Raw genomic sequence first — 14,927 nt, 5'->3', positions numbered from 1 at the left:
AAACAGGCCAATCAGAAGCCTGGATTAGGCAAACAGGCCAATCAGAAACCTCGATTCGTCAAAAAGGCCAATCAGCAGCCGAGTAGCCGCCCACGCAAATTTTTTCGATTTTTTTGGGTCCCTGACGCCTCTCCCTTAATACGGCGTTCTGTATGATTCGAGACCCAATTGAGGGAGTTTAATTAAACTTAAAATTTTAAAGAAAACTTGCTGAAAAGCTAATCGAACTTGTTGCTTTCTCAATAAATTCACGAGGAATTCTTCACGAGCCGCAGAAAAAACTCAGAAGTATTTTTTAAACGCGCAAGAAAAGAAGGTAGAGTTGAACATGCAGCATGCTTTCGAAAATTTATTCTTCAAGTTGCATTTCGTGAGAATGTTTGATTTATGTGGAGGTGGTCGTTTCGGAGGGGTAGAGAGCGTCGTAGAATGTCGAGAATCCGGGGATTTTTTCGGCGAGGATTTTTAGGCCAGACTCGACTTCGGTGTTCGAAAGCATTGTTTCGAGGGTGGCTTGTTCGGAGGTATTGAGGTTTGTCATCAAGTCGAATGAGCCTCCTGAAATTTCGGTTTTCGGAAGAAAAAAAAATTAAGAAACCTGAAGCATCAATTGTAGGAACGCTCGAATTAGTGAAGTTGCCCATGTTCATCTAAAGCAAAAAAACAACCTTGCTTTTTTTTTCTTATTTTGATTGTTACCTGGATATTTGCCCGGTTCATATTTATAAACAGGATGTTGGTTTTCTTCGTCGGTTCCGGCGCGGGCTCAGGACCCATGTCCTGTCCGAGCAGAGTTCCGATCAATAAGCTCAAGATTTTCATGCTCTGAAAAGAAAGAAATGTTCAATTGAATTCAAGAAAAAATGATCTTTTGACTGATTTGAAAAGATGGAAGATTCGAGGAATTATTTTCCCATTCCAGCGGATTCTTATTGATGATTTTTATGAAAAAATAATGCTTTTGAAAAAATATATTTTTATTTAAAAAATTTCTTTCTGAAAAAATATTTTTTTCATTCGAAAAAATTTGGATGAAAAAAATATTCTTTAATTTTAAATTTTTTTAAAAATAATTTCTTTATTAAATCATTTCCTTGAGTAGTAGTAGTCTGCTGAGTAGTTGTTGTAGTCGATTCTGCTGGGTAAAGCGCATCGTAGAAGGAAGAGAAGCCGGGTAGCTTGCCAGTCAAGAGCTGGAGACCGTCTTGAATCTCCGAATTAGAGAAAAGGCTGTTGACTTGCGCTTTTTCTTCTTCAGTCAGTTCGCCGAATAAATCGAAGGAAATTCCGGGAGACTCAAGATTCGGTACTTCGGATCCAGCAAAATCGCCCATGTTCATCTTGAAATCAAATTATAAAAAAAAAATATTCAAATTTTAAAGTCCCAATTGAACTTATTGCCGTTATTGATTGCTAAAAATACGAGGAAAAAGCCTCTTAGTGACCGCATAAGAGGATTACTACGGAAATGAGAGGACTTACTTGAATATTTGCTGCGTTCATATTGATCATAATAATATTCGTTTCGCCAGAATCAGCGGGCATTTCTTGACCGAAAGCGGCCGCGAAAAGAGCTGCGAAAAGTTTCATCTTCTGAATTTTTTAATTATTTATAGAAAAAGAAGGAAGTAGAATTTTAGCTGTGAAAATCAAGAAAAATGCTGAGTCTCTTTGAAAATTAATCTGAAGTCTTACTTACCAAGAACTTCCTTTTTAGTCATGATCAATGAAAAAACCGGAAATCGAGGCACCAATTGTCAAATAAAACGAAGAAAAGAACCCGTGATTTCTTTAACTCGATCAACTTTCCATTGAATTCGAGAGTCTTCTGGAAGTCACTTCTTTCTTCGAAAATTGTCTTGTAAATTTTTCCAAGGCACGTTTTTTTTCGCTAATGATGTTTTAACTTCGCCGTCATCTTCCACTTCTAGCGACAGAAAATTTTGTATACAAAAATTTACGAAAATAATATTTGACGCTGCGCAACTTACCAACTTACTCTTCTTCAAATTTTGCCACGATCTTTTTTAATAAACTTACTTTACTGGTAAAGTAATACTGGTTACTGAAAAAAGAAAGATGTTCCTCGAAGGACGAATTGATACTCAAAAATGGAGGATGCTCACTTTCAAGTACTTGATCGGCTAAAGTGCAAGTAATTTAATTTTCGATAGACGTGAGTATCTTTTTTAACAAGGGGTCAATTAAAATAAAAGGTATCGAAAATGAAAGCCCAAAAAAGCGACACCAAGTGAGCAGATGTCTTTTTCTTAAGTGCCTGGAGGACTCTTTTGCTGGAAGAATTATAAGTAAAAGGAAGAATAACTTTTAAAGAGTCCAGTTAATTATCACTTGAAATTGAAGATGTTATTAAATTGATCTTCTTATTTTTTTGAGTTTCGCCACTAGAACTCAGCTGCAAAAATAATTCATCCCCGCGCACGAAATAATTCTAGCTTTTTGTTGTGCACGTTGAGTCAAAATGAATTCCGCGGAACACTCTCTAACGACTCGAAAAAGAAATTTGGTTTTCTCAAATCATGGAAAGGAAACTTAATTGGCGGCGAAAAAAAGGGAACGAAAAGAGTCCAGCACTTAACTGGTTACCGGTCGAGCGGGCTTTGAGGGGCCATTAAGATAAAGCACGCTGATTTTAGATCACTTCCAGGGATTTTTTTCTGAGTGTTTTTTCGTGTGGAGAAAATCATTGACAAACTGAAAATCGGGAATAAAATGAAATTTTGCAATTCAAGTTTTAAGCCAATCAGAAGTCTTGATTTCGTCTGCCAGCGAATCAGATATCAAGAAACTCAACCAAATTCATCAAATTTGCTAATGATGAAAAAAAGGGTTTGGCCAAGTTCGAGCAGCTCCTTCCGTCTATGAGAGCGTTTATCTGTTCGGGAATGTTTGGGTGATGCGTGGTGTCGACTGGAGCGTCCCATGTCCATGTCACCGCTCGGTCACATATTCGATTTGTTGGAATTTCCTCGATGCATACCATATCACTAAATTCAATCGGAACCCGGTGCTTGTCACGTTTCACCTTCGCCGTTTAGCCCGTGCTGAAAATATTATATACATGAATCGTCAAATTTAAGGAGCTCGTTTCCATAGCCAAATTAAGGGAACCCTACTCGATAATTGAACGGTTTAAAGTATGAATAAAAAATAAATTCACAAAACTCGAATTTCATTCATTATTTTTTCTATTTATTTGGAAGCAAAACTTTCAGGATACCCTAAACACCCTCCGAAATCACGAAAAAAATAAACCGTTTTCCGCTCAAACCGGATTAAAAAACATCTAACCTGCTGAGTCTTGAAGATATTTCTAAAGAGCTGATTGAGCCCCTGCGTTTCTAAATTCTTCACTTTCTTTCACAAAATTCATTACGACTAATCTCAGCTGTTTGATGTTCGCAGTGCTGATGTATCGGCGCAGAATGGTACAGATGCACGCCCAAACATGCAATTTTTCAAAAAAAAATTTTCTAAAAATTAGATGTTGAGTTCTTTAATTGAGGTTCAAAATGACAAGACTTAAGGGTGTCAAAATATTACATAAAGCCGCGAAAAGGCTTTTCAAATTTTACCATTTAAGGAGCCCCCGTCAATAAATTTGCCAAAAAATCTTTCACTCCATTTTTCCATGCATCATGTTTTTTTCGTTCGTACTTGATTGGGTCACTTGTTAAGCTGTTTAGGTGTGGCCAGAGCCAGCGAAAAAAGCTGCATTTTACGCAACGTGATTACTTAAAAACTTAAAAAGTAGTAACAACTTGTTGCTCTCCTGTAAGCTTGCGCAAATCTGACATGAGCCGCGAAAAGTCAAAAATTCGCACATACAATTTTTCTTTTCCTCAAAGACGTCGAAAGAAAATAGGCGGATGTGACTTTTGTCGATTATTTTTGATTGCGCTAGAAATTGCTGTGGTTTTTGGTTTGTGCAATTTGCCCTGATTAGATTATCCTCGCAATTATTCCGTGAAGACGAAACATTCTCTCAAGCCAACATTCAAGGGGATGCACATCTGAGAATTTTCTCAAAAGTGATTATCCAATGAACATTTCAAGAACGGCTCCACTTAATTCTATGAACATATACGTAACCATCCCGGCATTTTATTTTTATTATTTTCCTTTTTTTTCTTTCAACCCGATCTGATCCTTTTCCGGCTGAAGATCATTTGTCCAGCTTTGATTTAAACTTATCCTCCTCGCGTCTGATTTAAAAGCTGAGAGGCTAAGGACTCTCTCAGTTAGCTTTCGAGGAACCTCGCTCCGGTTTCACTCCAGTTAAAACGCGGCTGGAAAAACGCAAGAATTCTTCTTCTCGCATTTTCTTATTCCATTTTCTGGTTTTCTACTTCGTTCTATTGATAGCTTGTGGTTGATTTACTTTGAGTAAAAATTCTTGACCGCAACTGCTGAAATCAAGGCAATACTTGTTATATCGCCGAAAGTCGCCGAATTTCGCTGAATAACAAAAAATGTCGTCGAATGTCGCTCAATGTCCCCAAATGTCGCTGAATGTCGCTGAATGTCGTTAAATGTCGCTCAAAATGGCCGAATGTCGACGAATGTCGGCAAATGTCGTTGAATGTCGATCAATGTCGGCAAATGTCGTTGACTGTCGGCAAATGTCGTTGAATGTCGCTTAATGTGGCCGTTTATTGCTGAATGTCGTCGAAAAAAACACATTAATCCTAGAGCTTAGAAAAGAAAAGTTTCAAAGGCGTCAAAGAAGGTTTTTATCTCCCGGTAAAACCACATTGTTTTGAGAACAGTTGGTAATCTAAAATTGCTACTTTCCAATTTTCGCTTCTTTCTTTATCAAAATTTCCAATCAGTCGCCTAAGAAGGAAGTAACTTTCTCTTCCAAGTGGACAAGAAGCGGGCAGCAACGTGCGCGGAACCCATAAAACTCACCGAATTCGTCACGCAAGCGTACTACCGGATAGCCAGCGGTCCCACTTACCGCTCTCTAATTGAAAGTTTTTCTTCTAATCGTCATACCCGTCCAAATATATCGAACTGGCGTTATCTACCTCCGCCGTTTCGTTCCGCAATTTCTCGCAATAGGATTTATTCACTCAAAATTTTTTTCTTTCTTCTCGTTCCAAAAATTCAAAATTCATCCATCAAATCGAGAAGCGGATAAGCAATTTGTTTTCTTTTGGTTTTTTTTTAAATTGAGCGATAACTCTGAACTGGTTAAGTACCCTCTGCTCTTATCGCTGTGAGAGTCCGGGAGTAATTTTCTCGCGAATTATCCAATTAGCCACTGATACACTCCGATTCTTTAGTGCAGATAGCGCAAAAACAACACTTCAGTGCTTATCGACTGATTGGAAGCTTTGTTCGACCAACTTACGAAGCCTGCTCTAATTTTAGTCGTCAGACTTCCCAAAAATCAAAAAATTAAAAAGCCAAAGTGAGTATTTATTAAATAATCTCGACTTATCCCGACCGTTTCTCTCTCCAAAGTGTGTTTGACAGAAGCACTTCCGGTCAAGGGGCAGTTTTTAGAAAACTTGAGAAACCAGCTCTTCTCACTGAAGACTTCCAGTAATAAGAGAGAAAAGATTCATTTCAGATGAAATCAGTGCCTTGAACTTTTACTCACCCGAGCTCATATTTTGATCAAGCGAGCAATAAAAATGTCGGCCAATTTACCAGCTTTATTTTCAATTTAAATTTACAGAATTAATTTTTAATCTTTTTTTTTAATCAACAGGAACTTTTAACAGAGTAAAAACTGTCGCATCAAGAGTCGTTCTCTGCAGTTTTTTTTCTGTAAGCAGATGGATACCCTTAAGTGCCACGTGTTCGACAAGTCGCTATCCATTTATCTCCGGAAAGAAGATTATCACGCGGCAGAAATGACTTTGGGGTGAAAAAGGTCACGTGTTCTTGCTCCAAAACTCTGATGATCACATTCCTGTTCGTTTTGGCGCGAAAAAATCAGGCTCTAGAAGCGATAAACCCTTCCTTTAGAATAGGAACTAATCGGATTTTGTGGGTTCTTGCCAGCTTCTTTGGATTTCCACGGATTACCCTTCTGGATAAGCCCCTTTCTAACCATCATTTTGTTTATTTTCCAGCTCCGGGAATGTTTTACCGTCAAATTTTATTAGATGCTCCGTGAAAAATTTTTGAAAAAAATGATCTAAAAATCACTTTTTTCATCATTTTTCCCTTTTTTGGAAAGAATTTGAGATTTGAATTCATCATTTCATTAAAAAATCAAGTCATTTTTCAAGGAAAAAACAGATGCGGCGTTAATTTCAAATTTCCCAGTCTGTCCAACGGTGTTGCATAATTATGGCGACAGCGTCTCTCCGCAAGAAAGGCAAATGAGCTCTTGTTAGTAACGTGTTGAACTTGGACTGGCACCGATAACGGGAAAAGAACGATTCCAGCTCTTTTTTCATGAAAATAGAGTCCGGACGGTATTATTAGATTTATTAAAATTATGGCAAAAAAAGTATCCTTTCCGCAAAAGCTCCATAATCGACAACTGAAGTCAGAAGAGACGAAAAGGGTCGGAAAGAGACGAAAAAAGGTGTCTTTCTGTCTCTTGTTAATCAGTAATTCGCTGTTCTAATTATTTGTTTAGATTGGGTCTTAAAGAAAGCAAATCCTCGACGCGTCCGCCTCTTTGACAAACTCACCGCTAAGCCGTATTTGAGCCCCTTTCGCCCGTCTTTTGACGCTCACGGGAATTTAGAAAGTGTTCACAAAATAATGCAAATAAACACGGCAAAAGTGAAATAACGGAAAAATCAATCGATCGCAAATGAGTGGAGCTCCATCGTAACTTATGGAAATTTGCTGTCCAGTGCTTTGCGAATCATAAAATTAAACGAAAAGCGAAGCTTTTTAATTCAAATGGACTTTTTCGATTCGAAAGCTATCTTCTTTGAGAAAATAACTGTCGCTCTTCTGGTCATCATCATCATCTGCCTGTTCAAGATCATCAACAAACTGAAGATTATCAACCTGCTGCTCAAGCTCATTGCAAAGAAAAGTGAAGAACCTTGTTCCTCTTACTGCTGTGAGTAAATTGCGGAATAAAATATACTGACTACAAGAAAATCAAACAAAATCCAAACACTTGACATTCGAAAAAAATTGAGAAGCCGCATGCAGAAAAAACAGTCAAAAAGCTGGCAGAGAACTCTAGGCAGGATTTGAGAGGTCTAAAATGAAAAGCCGCATAGCGGCTTTTTAAGAATCGAAGCCGCAAAGCGGCTTCGCGAAATTTTCAATATGAATTATTTCTAATGTTTGATGGCTTCGTTTCTTTATAAAAGCCGCAATGCGGCTTCTAGCTTTAGACTCAGAAGGATCATTATATCTGGCCCATTATAAAGCGCTTCTTGTTCAGCCTTCTTTTCGTAAGAATCATTCATCTAATTACCGTTTGAAAATTGCTGTCAGCCAGGAAGAGTACCTCAAGAATGCAGATTTGTAAAACTGAGTCGGCCGCAACTTTTCAGCGCTCGACATTTTTCGAAGCTCGTGGCCTATGATTTTCACATCGCACTTTTTCCGCTGATAACAATCGCCACAAATCCTTATCAGCAACGAAGGCGACACGCCGAGAGCATACCCTTACATCGTAGCCGAGGATTTTAGGTAACAGATCATCTTTTTTTATCAAGATTTTTCGCAACGCGAAAAAAACTACTGTAACGCGAAATTTCGCGAAAAGAAAAACTCGCGCTTTGATTTTTCGAAAAACAAACTTTTGTGTATTTTCGGAACACTTCTACGAAACTTGCCCAAAAATCGAAAGCGGCGAATTTTTCACAAAAATATTATCATTTTCAAGAAGCTGATAAAATTCTCCGTTTTTCTTATTACGGGAAGAAAATTGGTCAAGCAAGTTCGAAGTTTCGGGCAGAACCAAGACAAGGAAGTGATTTTTTGGATTACCAATAAGATTGCTGTATTTGGCCTACCGTCCAATCAAAACCCTGATCCGTAAAATCATTTTCATAAATTTGTTTGACCCAATTTTAGGGCAAAACCCAGAAAAGGAAGTGATTCTATGGACCTTGATTTTGATTGGCCGACTGGCCAAATACAGCAAGCTTATTGGCCTTACAAATGCCACTTCGTTTTTGTCTCTTTGTCAATTATTCTGAGAAAAAAAACGTGTTTTCTTGATCTCAATAATTTCTTAAACCGCTTAAAAAGTAATTCCTATTTCTTCTGAACCGACTTTGTCTCAGCGAAAAGCATCTTATTTTTGCTTGAATCGTTGGAGATCTTCGAATCGGCTTAGGGCTCAACAGGCTCGGAGGGGCGACCACAATCCGGCTTTTTCAGAAATTGGGCAACTTTAATTTCTTCCGCTTTTTTCTGTTTTCGCTCGGGAGAGAAGGAGTAATGAGGTGAGCTTCTAACAAGCGCTAATAAATTCACGTTAAAGAGATAATGGACGCTCAAGAAGGAGGAAACGGAAAAACATGTTCCCACGGGCAATTTTGAAGAGATTTAGCTCGTCATTCAAATTCTCAAAATTTTTCAAAGTGACCGAAAAAATTTTTTCTTCGCCAAAAATAGAAGTGCATTTGTCGATAACTAATAAGATTGCTGTATTTGGATAACCAGCCAATCAAAACTTTCATTCGTAAAATCAGTCCCATTTTTAGGTTCTTTCCTAAAATAAGAAAATTTTTCATCTGTTTTATCGATCAGGATTTTGATTGGCCGGGGAGACAAATACAACAATCTTATTGGTCATCCGAATATGCACTTCCATTTTTTCATCTTCAACCCAAAACCAAGCAAAAAGCAAATCCAACATGAGCCAATTAGCAAGACGAAAATTCACTCAAGATGCTTTAAACTTGTAAAATGCGTGTTTCGGAAACGTGTCTTCTAGTTTGAAGATGCCTTTTAATCTACACGTAATTCAAAATGTGTCTGGAAATTAGAAATATAAACTTTCTTTTCGCTGAGGTGGAGCTTTTTGTGAGTTTTAAATTTTGCAAATTTGCAGCGTCCAAAGTGGCCGCGTTAATTTGTAGGGTCCGACGATTAATTTCTGTTTACTCACTCAAGTCGGCAAGTAAACATGTTTTAGGGGTCGCCTTCTTCAAACGCTTTTTCGTGAAAATACGGGGTGTAAGAAAAATCGCTCAATCAATATGAAAAAGGAAAAATATTTAAGAAGTTCATCCTCTGAGAAGCTTCCAGAATCTAATAAACATTTTCAATTTCGAGTATTTTCAAACAACGAGCTAAATGGCTGATTTGCGCGTTCCAAAAAGTGACGTGAGTGGGTCACGTGAGCCCGTAGCGCTTCCGACCGGATCTGCATTCCTCCGAGCAATTGGATGATCGATCGCTCGAAAGAATTCGAAAATTTGCGTCTTACTCCGGAAAAGCGAAAAAAGAATCACTAATTGCAACTTCCTCCTCCTCATTCTCTCGTTTTCGTTTTCAGAAAAAAAACTCCGTTGCCGTTTTTTCTTCAAATAAAATTCCAATTCTAAAATTTCAAATTTTATGCGCTATTCCGATTACTGGCTCTAAAGATGGGCCGACCATTCATTAGGGTTAACTTCAGAGTACGGCTTGCCTAGACGGGTCTTATCGTTTTTCTTGCGCTATCACGCTACCGCCAGGAAAATTATTTTCCAACTCCGAGCTTATCTATCTACCGAACTGATATTTCGCGATTTTGACTTCGATTTTTTGAATCTCCAATAAATATCAAATAATATGAGCGGTTTTCGTCTGAGTTGCAAACTTGGTGAGCTGAGTGAGCTGAGCCGGCGGCGTGAGCTGAGCAGTCGCTCAGCTCAGCTCAGTGATTTTCGAAAATGATGTGGCCTCCTCAGCTCAGCTCAGCTCAAACAATTATCAATCATTTCAGCTCAGCTCAGCTCAATCTTCTTTCGACATGATCTGCTTTGCTCAGCTCAGCTCACACAATCATCACTCATCTCAGCCCAATTCAATGATGTTGGGCTAGACTACACAGGTCAGATTGCACTATTTTACTTGTAAAAAACAGTAAAAACAAGCTCAGCTCAGCTCTAAAAAGGGTCTACTCAGCTCAGCTCAAGTGTCATAAGAAAATATCTGCTCAGCTCAATGAACTATAAAAAAAGAAACTCTGCTCAGCTCAGCTCAATGACCCTTGAAAAGACCACCTCAGCTCAGCTCAGCTCAAAGAAATTTTCTCTTAGGTCAGCTCAGCTTAGCTCAGCAGTAATGAAGCAAAATTTGCGATTCTTCTTTTCGAAGAAACTCTTTGTAAAAATATCTGTTGACAGTTGTGAAAGATCAGCCGCGGCGCATGTGCTGGCTCTCGAGTTGAATCAATCCGCTGCTTGAGCTGTGCTCTGAGGCAACTTACACAAAATCCACTAGGTTATCTTTCACTTCACATAAGACGCGCTCTCGGTCACTTAAAAGCTCAACCGTGGAATGCGGCACCTCTAAGGTTCTTTTCCAGCGCTTCTAAAAGAAGCTTCCACTCGAAGGATTTTTCTAAGAAAACGAAGAAAAAACGGGGGTCAATAAAGATTTGTTATCGGAAAACACGTGCTTTGGTCAAGAAGAAAATCAGAAAAGAAACGCTCGTGATGACTTGAAATTTTGATAGAAGAGGCAATTTGAGAGGAGTGATTAGTTTCGGTACAAAGATGCTTACAAATCTTTAAGATACCAGAAAATTTATAGATAAGCGGCTCCAATCGTCGTTTATTTCGATAAAAGAGACGATTATCGGCAAAAGAGACGATTTTCGGCAAAAGAGACGATTTTCGGCAAAAGAGGCGATTTTCGGCAAAAGAGACGATTTTCGGCAAAAGAGACGATTTTCGGCAAAAGAGACGCTTTTCGACGAAAATATGATTTTCAATTTTTCTTTCTGAAATCTGATTGGCCGTCCTAAATGATGAGGAAATCTGATTCGGCCAAGATTTGTCGTATTTTTGGCAAATTTAGACCCTTTTCACGAATTATAATTGAAATCTGAATTGCAAAAATGCGTTTTTCAAGGAAGAATCAACGTGTCTGAGATGATCTGTTTCATAAAATTCGAATTTCTCGTCGGCTCTTGTAAGCCTTCAAAGAGCTTGGTATTTTCGTTCTTCCGGCAAAAGGTCGATTTGATTTTGTCGGCGGGAGATTTGTTTTCGGAGATAACGAGCGCAAGCTGATTTTCCAGATTTCTTGATGCAATAGAAATGTCAATCCATTCTTTTTGATTTTCATGATGAAATTTTTTCCATTATCAAAATAAATTTTGAAATTTTTTAAATAAAAAACGTGACTTTTAGGGCTTTGGCTTTCCCCCGAAAATATACATAGCGACACCCTTATTTCAGCTATTAATTCAAGACTTGTTTGACCCATTTAACCAGTTCGAATTTCTAGTTGTTTAATATTCGGAGTTCTTTTTAAATTGTATATTTGATGTTATCGAAAAACGCGTGAAAACGGCGTCAGGGTGGTGTTATGAGAAAGGCTCAATTCGATCCGTAAGGATAATCCGACCGGTTTCGATTGAAGCGGCGCTCATCCCTTTTTGGTCATCACGGCTGTGATTTCGAATGGATTTAACCCCGGATTACAATCCATCAATCCGTTTTATTTTTAAATAAAACATTTTTCCGTCTTACTTTTTTTCTTGAACGAAAACCAGAATATTCAAAAATGATCTGGTTTTTTGAGCTTCGGAAAATGTTAAATTCCTTCTGCACCTGCTTCTGTGCCAGATGCGAAAAAGGTCAGCCGCCAATTTGCCACGAAAAAACGGCTTTGAGTTCTTTTTGCGAGCTTAGCTCTGAATTCTTCATGTTTCTGAGGAATCCTGAGGTCGGGAAGGGAGAGCAAAAGGTGAACCCTGCTACACATTCATTTTTGTCTGAAGATTCGGAAAAGAGAGGAAACAGAACTGCATTTTTTCGCATAATTAATGAATAAAGCATCTTTTCTCCAAAGTATTTCAAAAAGCGTCCGATTCAGCTATTTTGATTTATTTCCCGTGAACGAAATTTTTCTTGAGCGTTCTAGCAGTGAGCTTACCTTAAGTAAGGGATCAGGTGAGTTCCTGAAAGGCCTTGCGTCCGCGGCTAGGCAGTCATTACCTCTCACCGGATTTTATTTTAGAAATCGGCTCTTTATCTCTTCTTTTCCTCAATCGCAAAAAATAACTTCCATCGATTTCTTTCAAGAACCCGACAATTTCATTCACAACTTGACATTTTATCTTTCTTAAGGAAAACTCCATTGCTCAATTATTAATACAGTCTTCTACAGAATCATTTGATAAAACATAATGATCATTTTTTCCTGAAATCTGATTGGCCCAAGCGTTAAATGCGTTAATTTGATTGGATAGACAAGTTTCGACTAAAATTTGACCAAAATTTTGCGTTTTTTAAAAATCGAAAACCCTTAAATCTTGAGTTCCTTCTTTGAATATTCGATTTATATGTCCAAAATATTACCCGGTACGGCCGCCTTTAACGGAAATATATGCCGGACGAAAAATTTGTTTCGCCAACTAAAGGAGCTGAATGGAGCGTAAATACGATAGCGGAATGGATAAATTTTGATAACGAGACGGACAGCGATTTTAAGTTTGTTTTGAAATTTTCATCGGAAGACCGCAATAATGGTTCTCTAAATTGAAATCAATAAGTGCTCCTTATAAGTTATCACCTCTTCAAATTTGCTTATTATCGAGCAATTAGGAATCTTTGATTGAACAAATTCGATAAATTAAGGGATGACATATCATAAACTATTTTTTCCTCTTAAAATTTCTCTAGAAATATTAATTCAGTTGAGCACAGGTGGTTAATTTTATCAGAATAAACATAGATACCCCCCTTTTTCAGAAAGATTTGCCAAGTAAAAGTTGGTGATACGGTACCCTTATTGTATCTTCCTCATAATTCATTCTCTGAGGTCCAGGAAAATGCCACGAATTCTTGTCAAATCAGGAATTTAGCCGAGCATTCGAGTAAATAACCCTCAAGCAGCTTAAAATCATCTACGGGTATTTAGTTGATTGAATTGACAAATCCGCGGTCGGATTTCAACTATCATTTTCGTAATTCCTAAGTACAGCTTTCTTCGTCTCTTTTGAGCAACAGGCATAAATCACGTGATTAACTTCTTTTGCTTGATGACGTCGAAACGGATCATTCACTCTTTTTACGACCGCTATAATTATCAAATCCCGGACAAGTCATCAATTTTTTTTTCTTTTCAAAAAGATGTGCGGCCAAAACAGAAAATATTATCTCGTTTTTGCTATCAGTATACTTGTCTTTCTTGCAGTTATCATTGTCGCTGGCGTGTACTTTCCGCGATTCGAGAAAGAGAACTTTGAAGTTTGGATTCAAGCAAGTGCACTGAGATTTGAGATTGGAGCAGGGGCGCTTTTGAAGAATGAAGTTTTTGAGACGATTTTGGCGCAAATCTGCGCTTCTTTGCAATATTTACGTAAGAGAAATAATTAATGATTCATCATTAATGCTTTTCTAAAAAGAAATTTAGTAAGAATTATTTCGAAATTAAAAATAATTATTTTATTATCAAATAATTAATTTAATAAATTTTATATGATTAATTATTATTATATTAAAAAATAAAAAAAAAATATAATATAATTATAATCATAAATTATTATTATAGTAAAATAAGAACTGCAATTCAGTCCTTCTTCCCCCGTTATGCGGCTTGATACCCCTTTGTCTGATGTTTGCCGCATCTCGATCGGAAGCAAATCTTGTCTTCGTGAGCTACATGTGTTTATCCATCGTTCTCGCATCTTTGTTTGGACTTATGGTGGCTCTTGGAAGCGCGATTCGCATTTTTGGAACTGTCGGAAACGATCGATTGGACAATTACTTTGACAGTGAAATTATCTTTTATCTGGAAAATTTTCTTCAAAATATTCCGGAGAACCGTGATCATTTTGACATGGAGGAGTTATTTGAAGATATTTCAGTGGAATTGGACGTTGATTTATTGGAAGAAGAATTTTTTGATTGGGAAGGAAAAAGAACGAATTTTCATGTAAAACCCTTTTTTTGAATTTATTGATAATTTTTTCTATTCAGCGAGAGAGCTATCTCTTCTTGCCAGGACCAGATGAAGGCAAATTACTGGAACTGGCAATAAATATCGACTCGACTTTTGGAAAACTAAGATTGGACAAATACGAGTTCTTGGAATACCTCATCAGAAATGACAACAACTGGGCGGAGCAAATCATCAATAATTCTTTCATTTTCGACTGGACGAATTTGGTCATTTCAATGAACAGTATTTTGCTTGTTACGACAGTTATCACTTGCATTTTTGTTGTTCTCAAGAGGAGAAGTCTGCAAGGTACGGGTTAACAATTTAGAATCGGTGTAAATATTGGCTTTTAGGGAAAGTGAACGACGAAGATGCAGTTATGCTGGATAATTTCTGATAGTTTTTTCTTGGGAATAAAAGAAAGAGCTTTAAGATTTGGTTTTATTTTTCTTAAATTAATCATTTTTATTGTCGAATACTCCTAACATATGATCAACATGCTTTTGTCGATGATGAAGGTATTCCATGATATCAAGACTCCTAAAAACTTAATGATTTTCAACGCTTCACAACAAACTTACTCTTGATGACGAGGATTGTCAGCAGATTGAAAGTGCCAGGCGGGAAATGCCGCTTTTGAAAAAACTGGTATTATGAGTAAAAGGATTTCAAGAAGCTTCATTTTCTGCTGAGATCAGCTTGATTCGATCATTTTATAGGAAGAGAAAAAGGTATTGATTTTTGAATTAACAGTGATTGACACTCCCATTATGGCCTAATTTGATGATGGCTGATTAAAACGTCATTAAAATCGGATAAATCATTTTATTATCGGCTGACTCTCTTGGAATACTAGATTT

At 37.5% G+C, this 14,927-nt stretch overlaps 3 protein-coding genes across 3 annotated transcripts; 1 reads left to right on the top strand and 2 right to left on the bottom strand.

The window, feature by feature from the left end:
- Positions 1–333: 333 nt before the first annotated feature.
- On the bottom strand, positions 334–834 carry LOC145704596 (uncharacterized). Its single transcript, XM_081782056.1, has 3 exons — positions 700–834; positions 599–650; positions 334–558 (listed from the first exon to the last, which is right to left on the bottom strand). Exons 1-3 carry the CDS (start codon positions 820–822, stop codon positions 386–388), a joined length of 348 nt encoding a protein of 115 aa, XP_081638182.1. The 5' UTR covers positions 823–834; the 3' UTR covers positions 334–385.
- A 179-nt stretch (positions 835–1,013) lies between these two features.
- LOC145701341 (uncharacterized) lies at positions 1,014–1,596 on the bottom strand. Its single transcript, XM_081778562.1, has 2 exons — positions 1,483–1,596; positions 1,014–1,340 (listed from the first exon to the last, which is right to left on the bottom strand). The coding sequence occupies exons 1-2, from the start codon at positions 1,588–1,590 to the stop codon at positions 1,014–1,016; spliced, it is 435 nt and encodes a 144-aa protein (XP_081634688.1). The 5' UTR covers positions 1,591–1,596.
- An 11,611-nt stretch (positions 1,597–13,207) lies between these two features.
- LOC145703862 (uncharacterized) lies at positions 13,208–14,557 on the top strand. Its single transcript, XM_081781259.1, has 4 exons — positions 13,208–13,485; positions 13,700–14,061; positions 14,106–14,376; positions 14,421–14,557. The coding sequence occupies exons 1-4, from the start codon at positions 13,257–13,259 to the stop codon at positions 14,462–14,464; spliced, it is 906 nt and encodes a 301-aa protein (XP_081637385.1). The 5' UTR covers positions 13,208–13,256; the 3' UTR covers positions 14,465–14,557.
- The last annotated feature ends 370 nt before the right edge of the window (positions 14,558–14,927 follow it).

Source organism: Oikopleura dioica, chromosome PAR, assembly GCF_907165135.1.
Source record: "Oikopleura dioica chromosome PAR, OKI2018_I68_1.0, whole genome shotgun sequence".
Classification (NCBI taxonomy): Eukaryota; Metazoa; Chordata; class Appendicularia; order Copelata; family Oikopleuridae; genus Oikopleura; species Oikopleura dioica.
The sequence above is the reverse complement of the archived record's forward strand: the minus strand, read 5'-3'. Positions and strand labels throughout refer to the sequence as shown.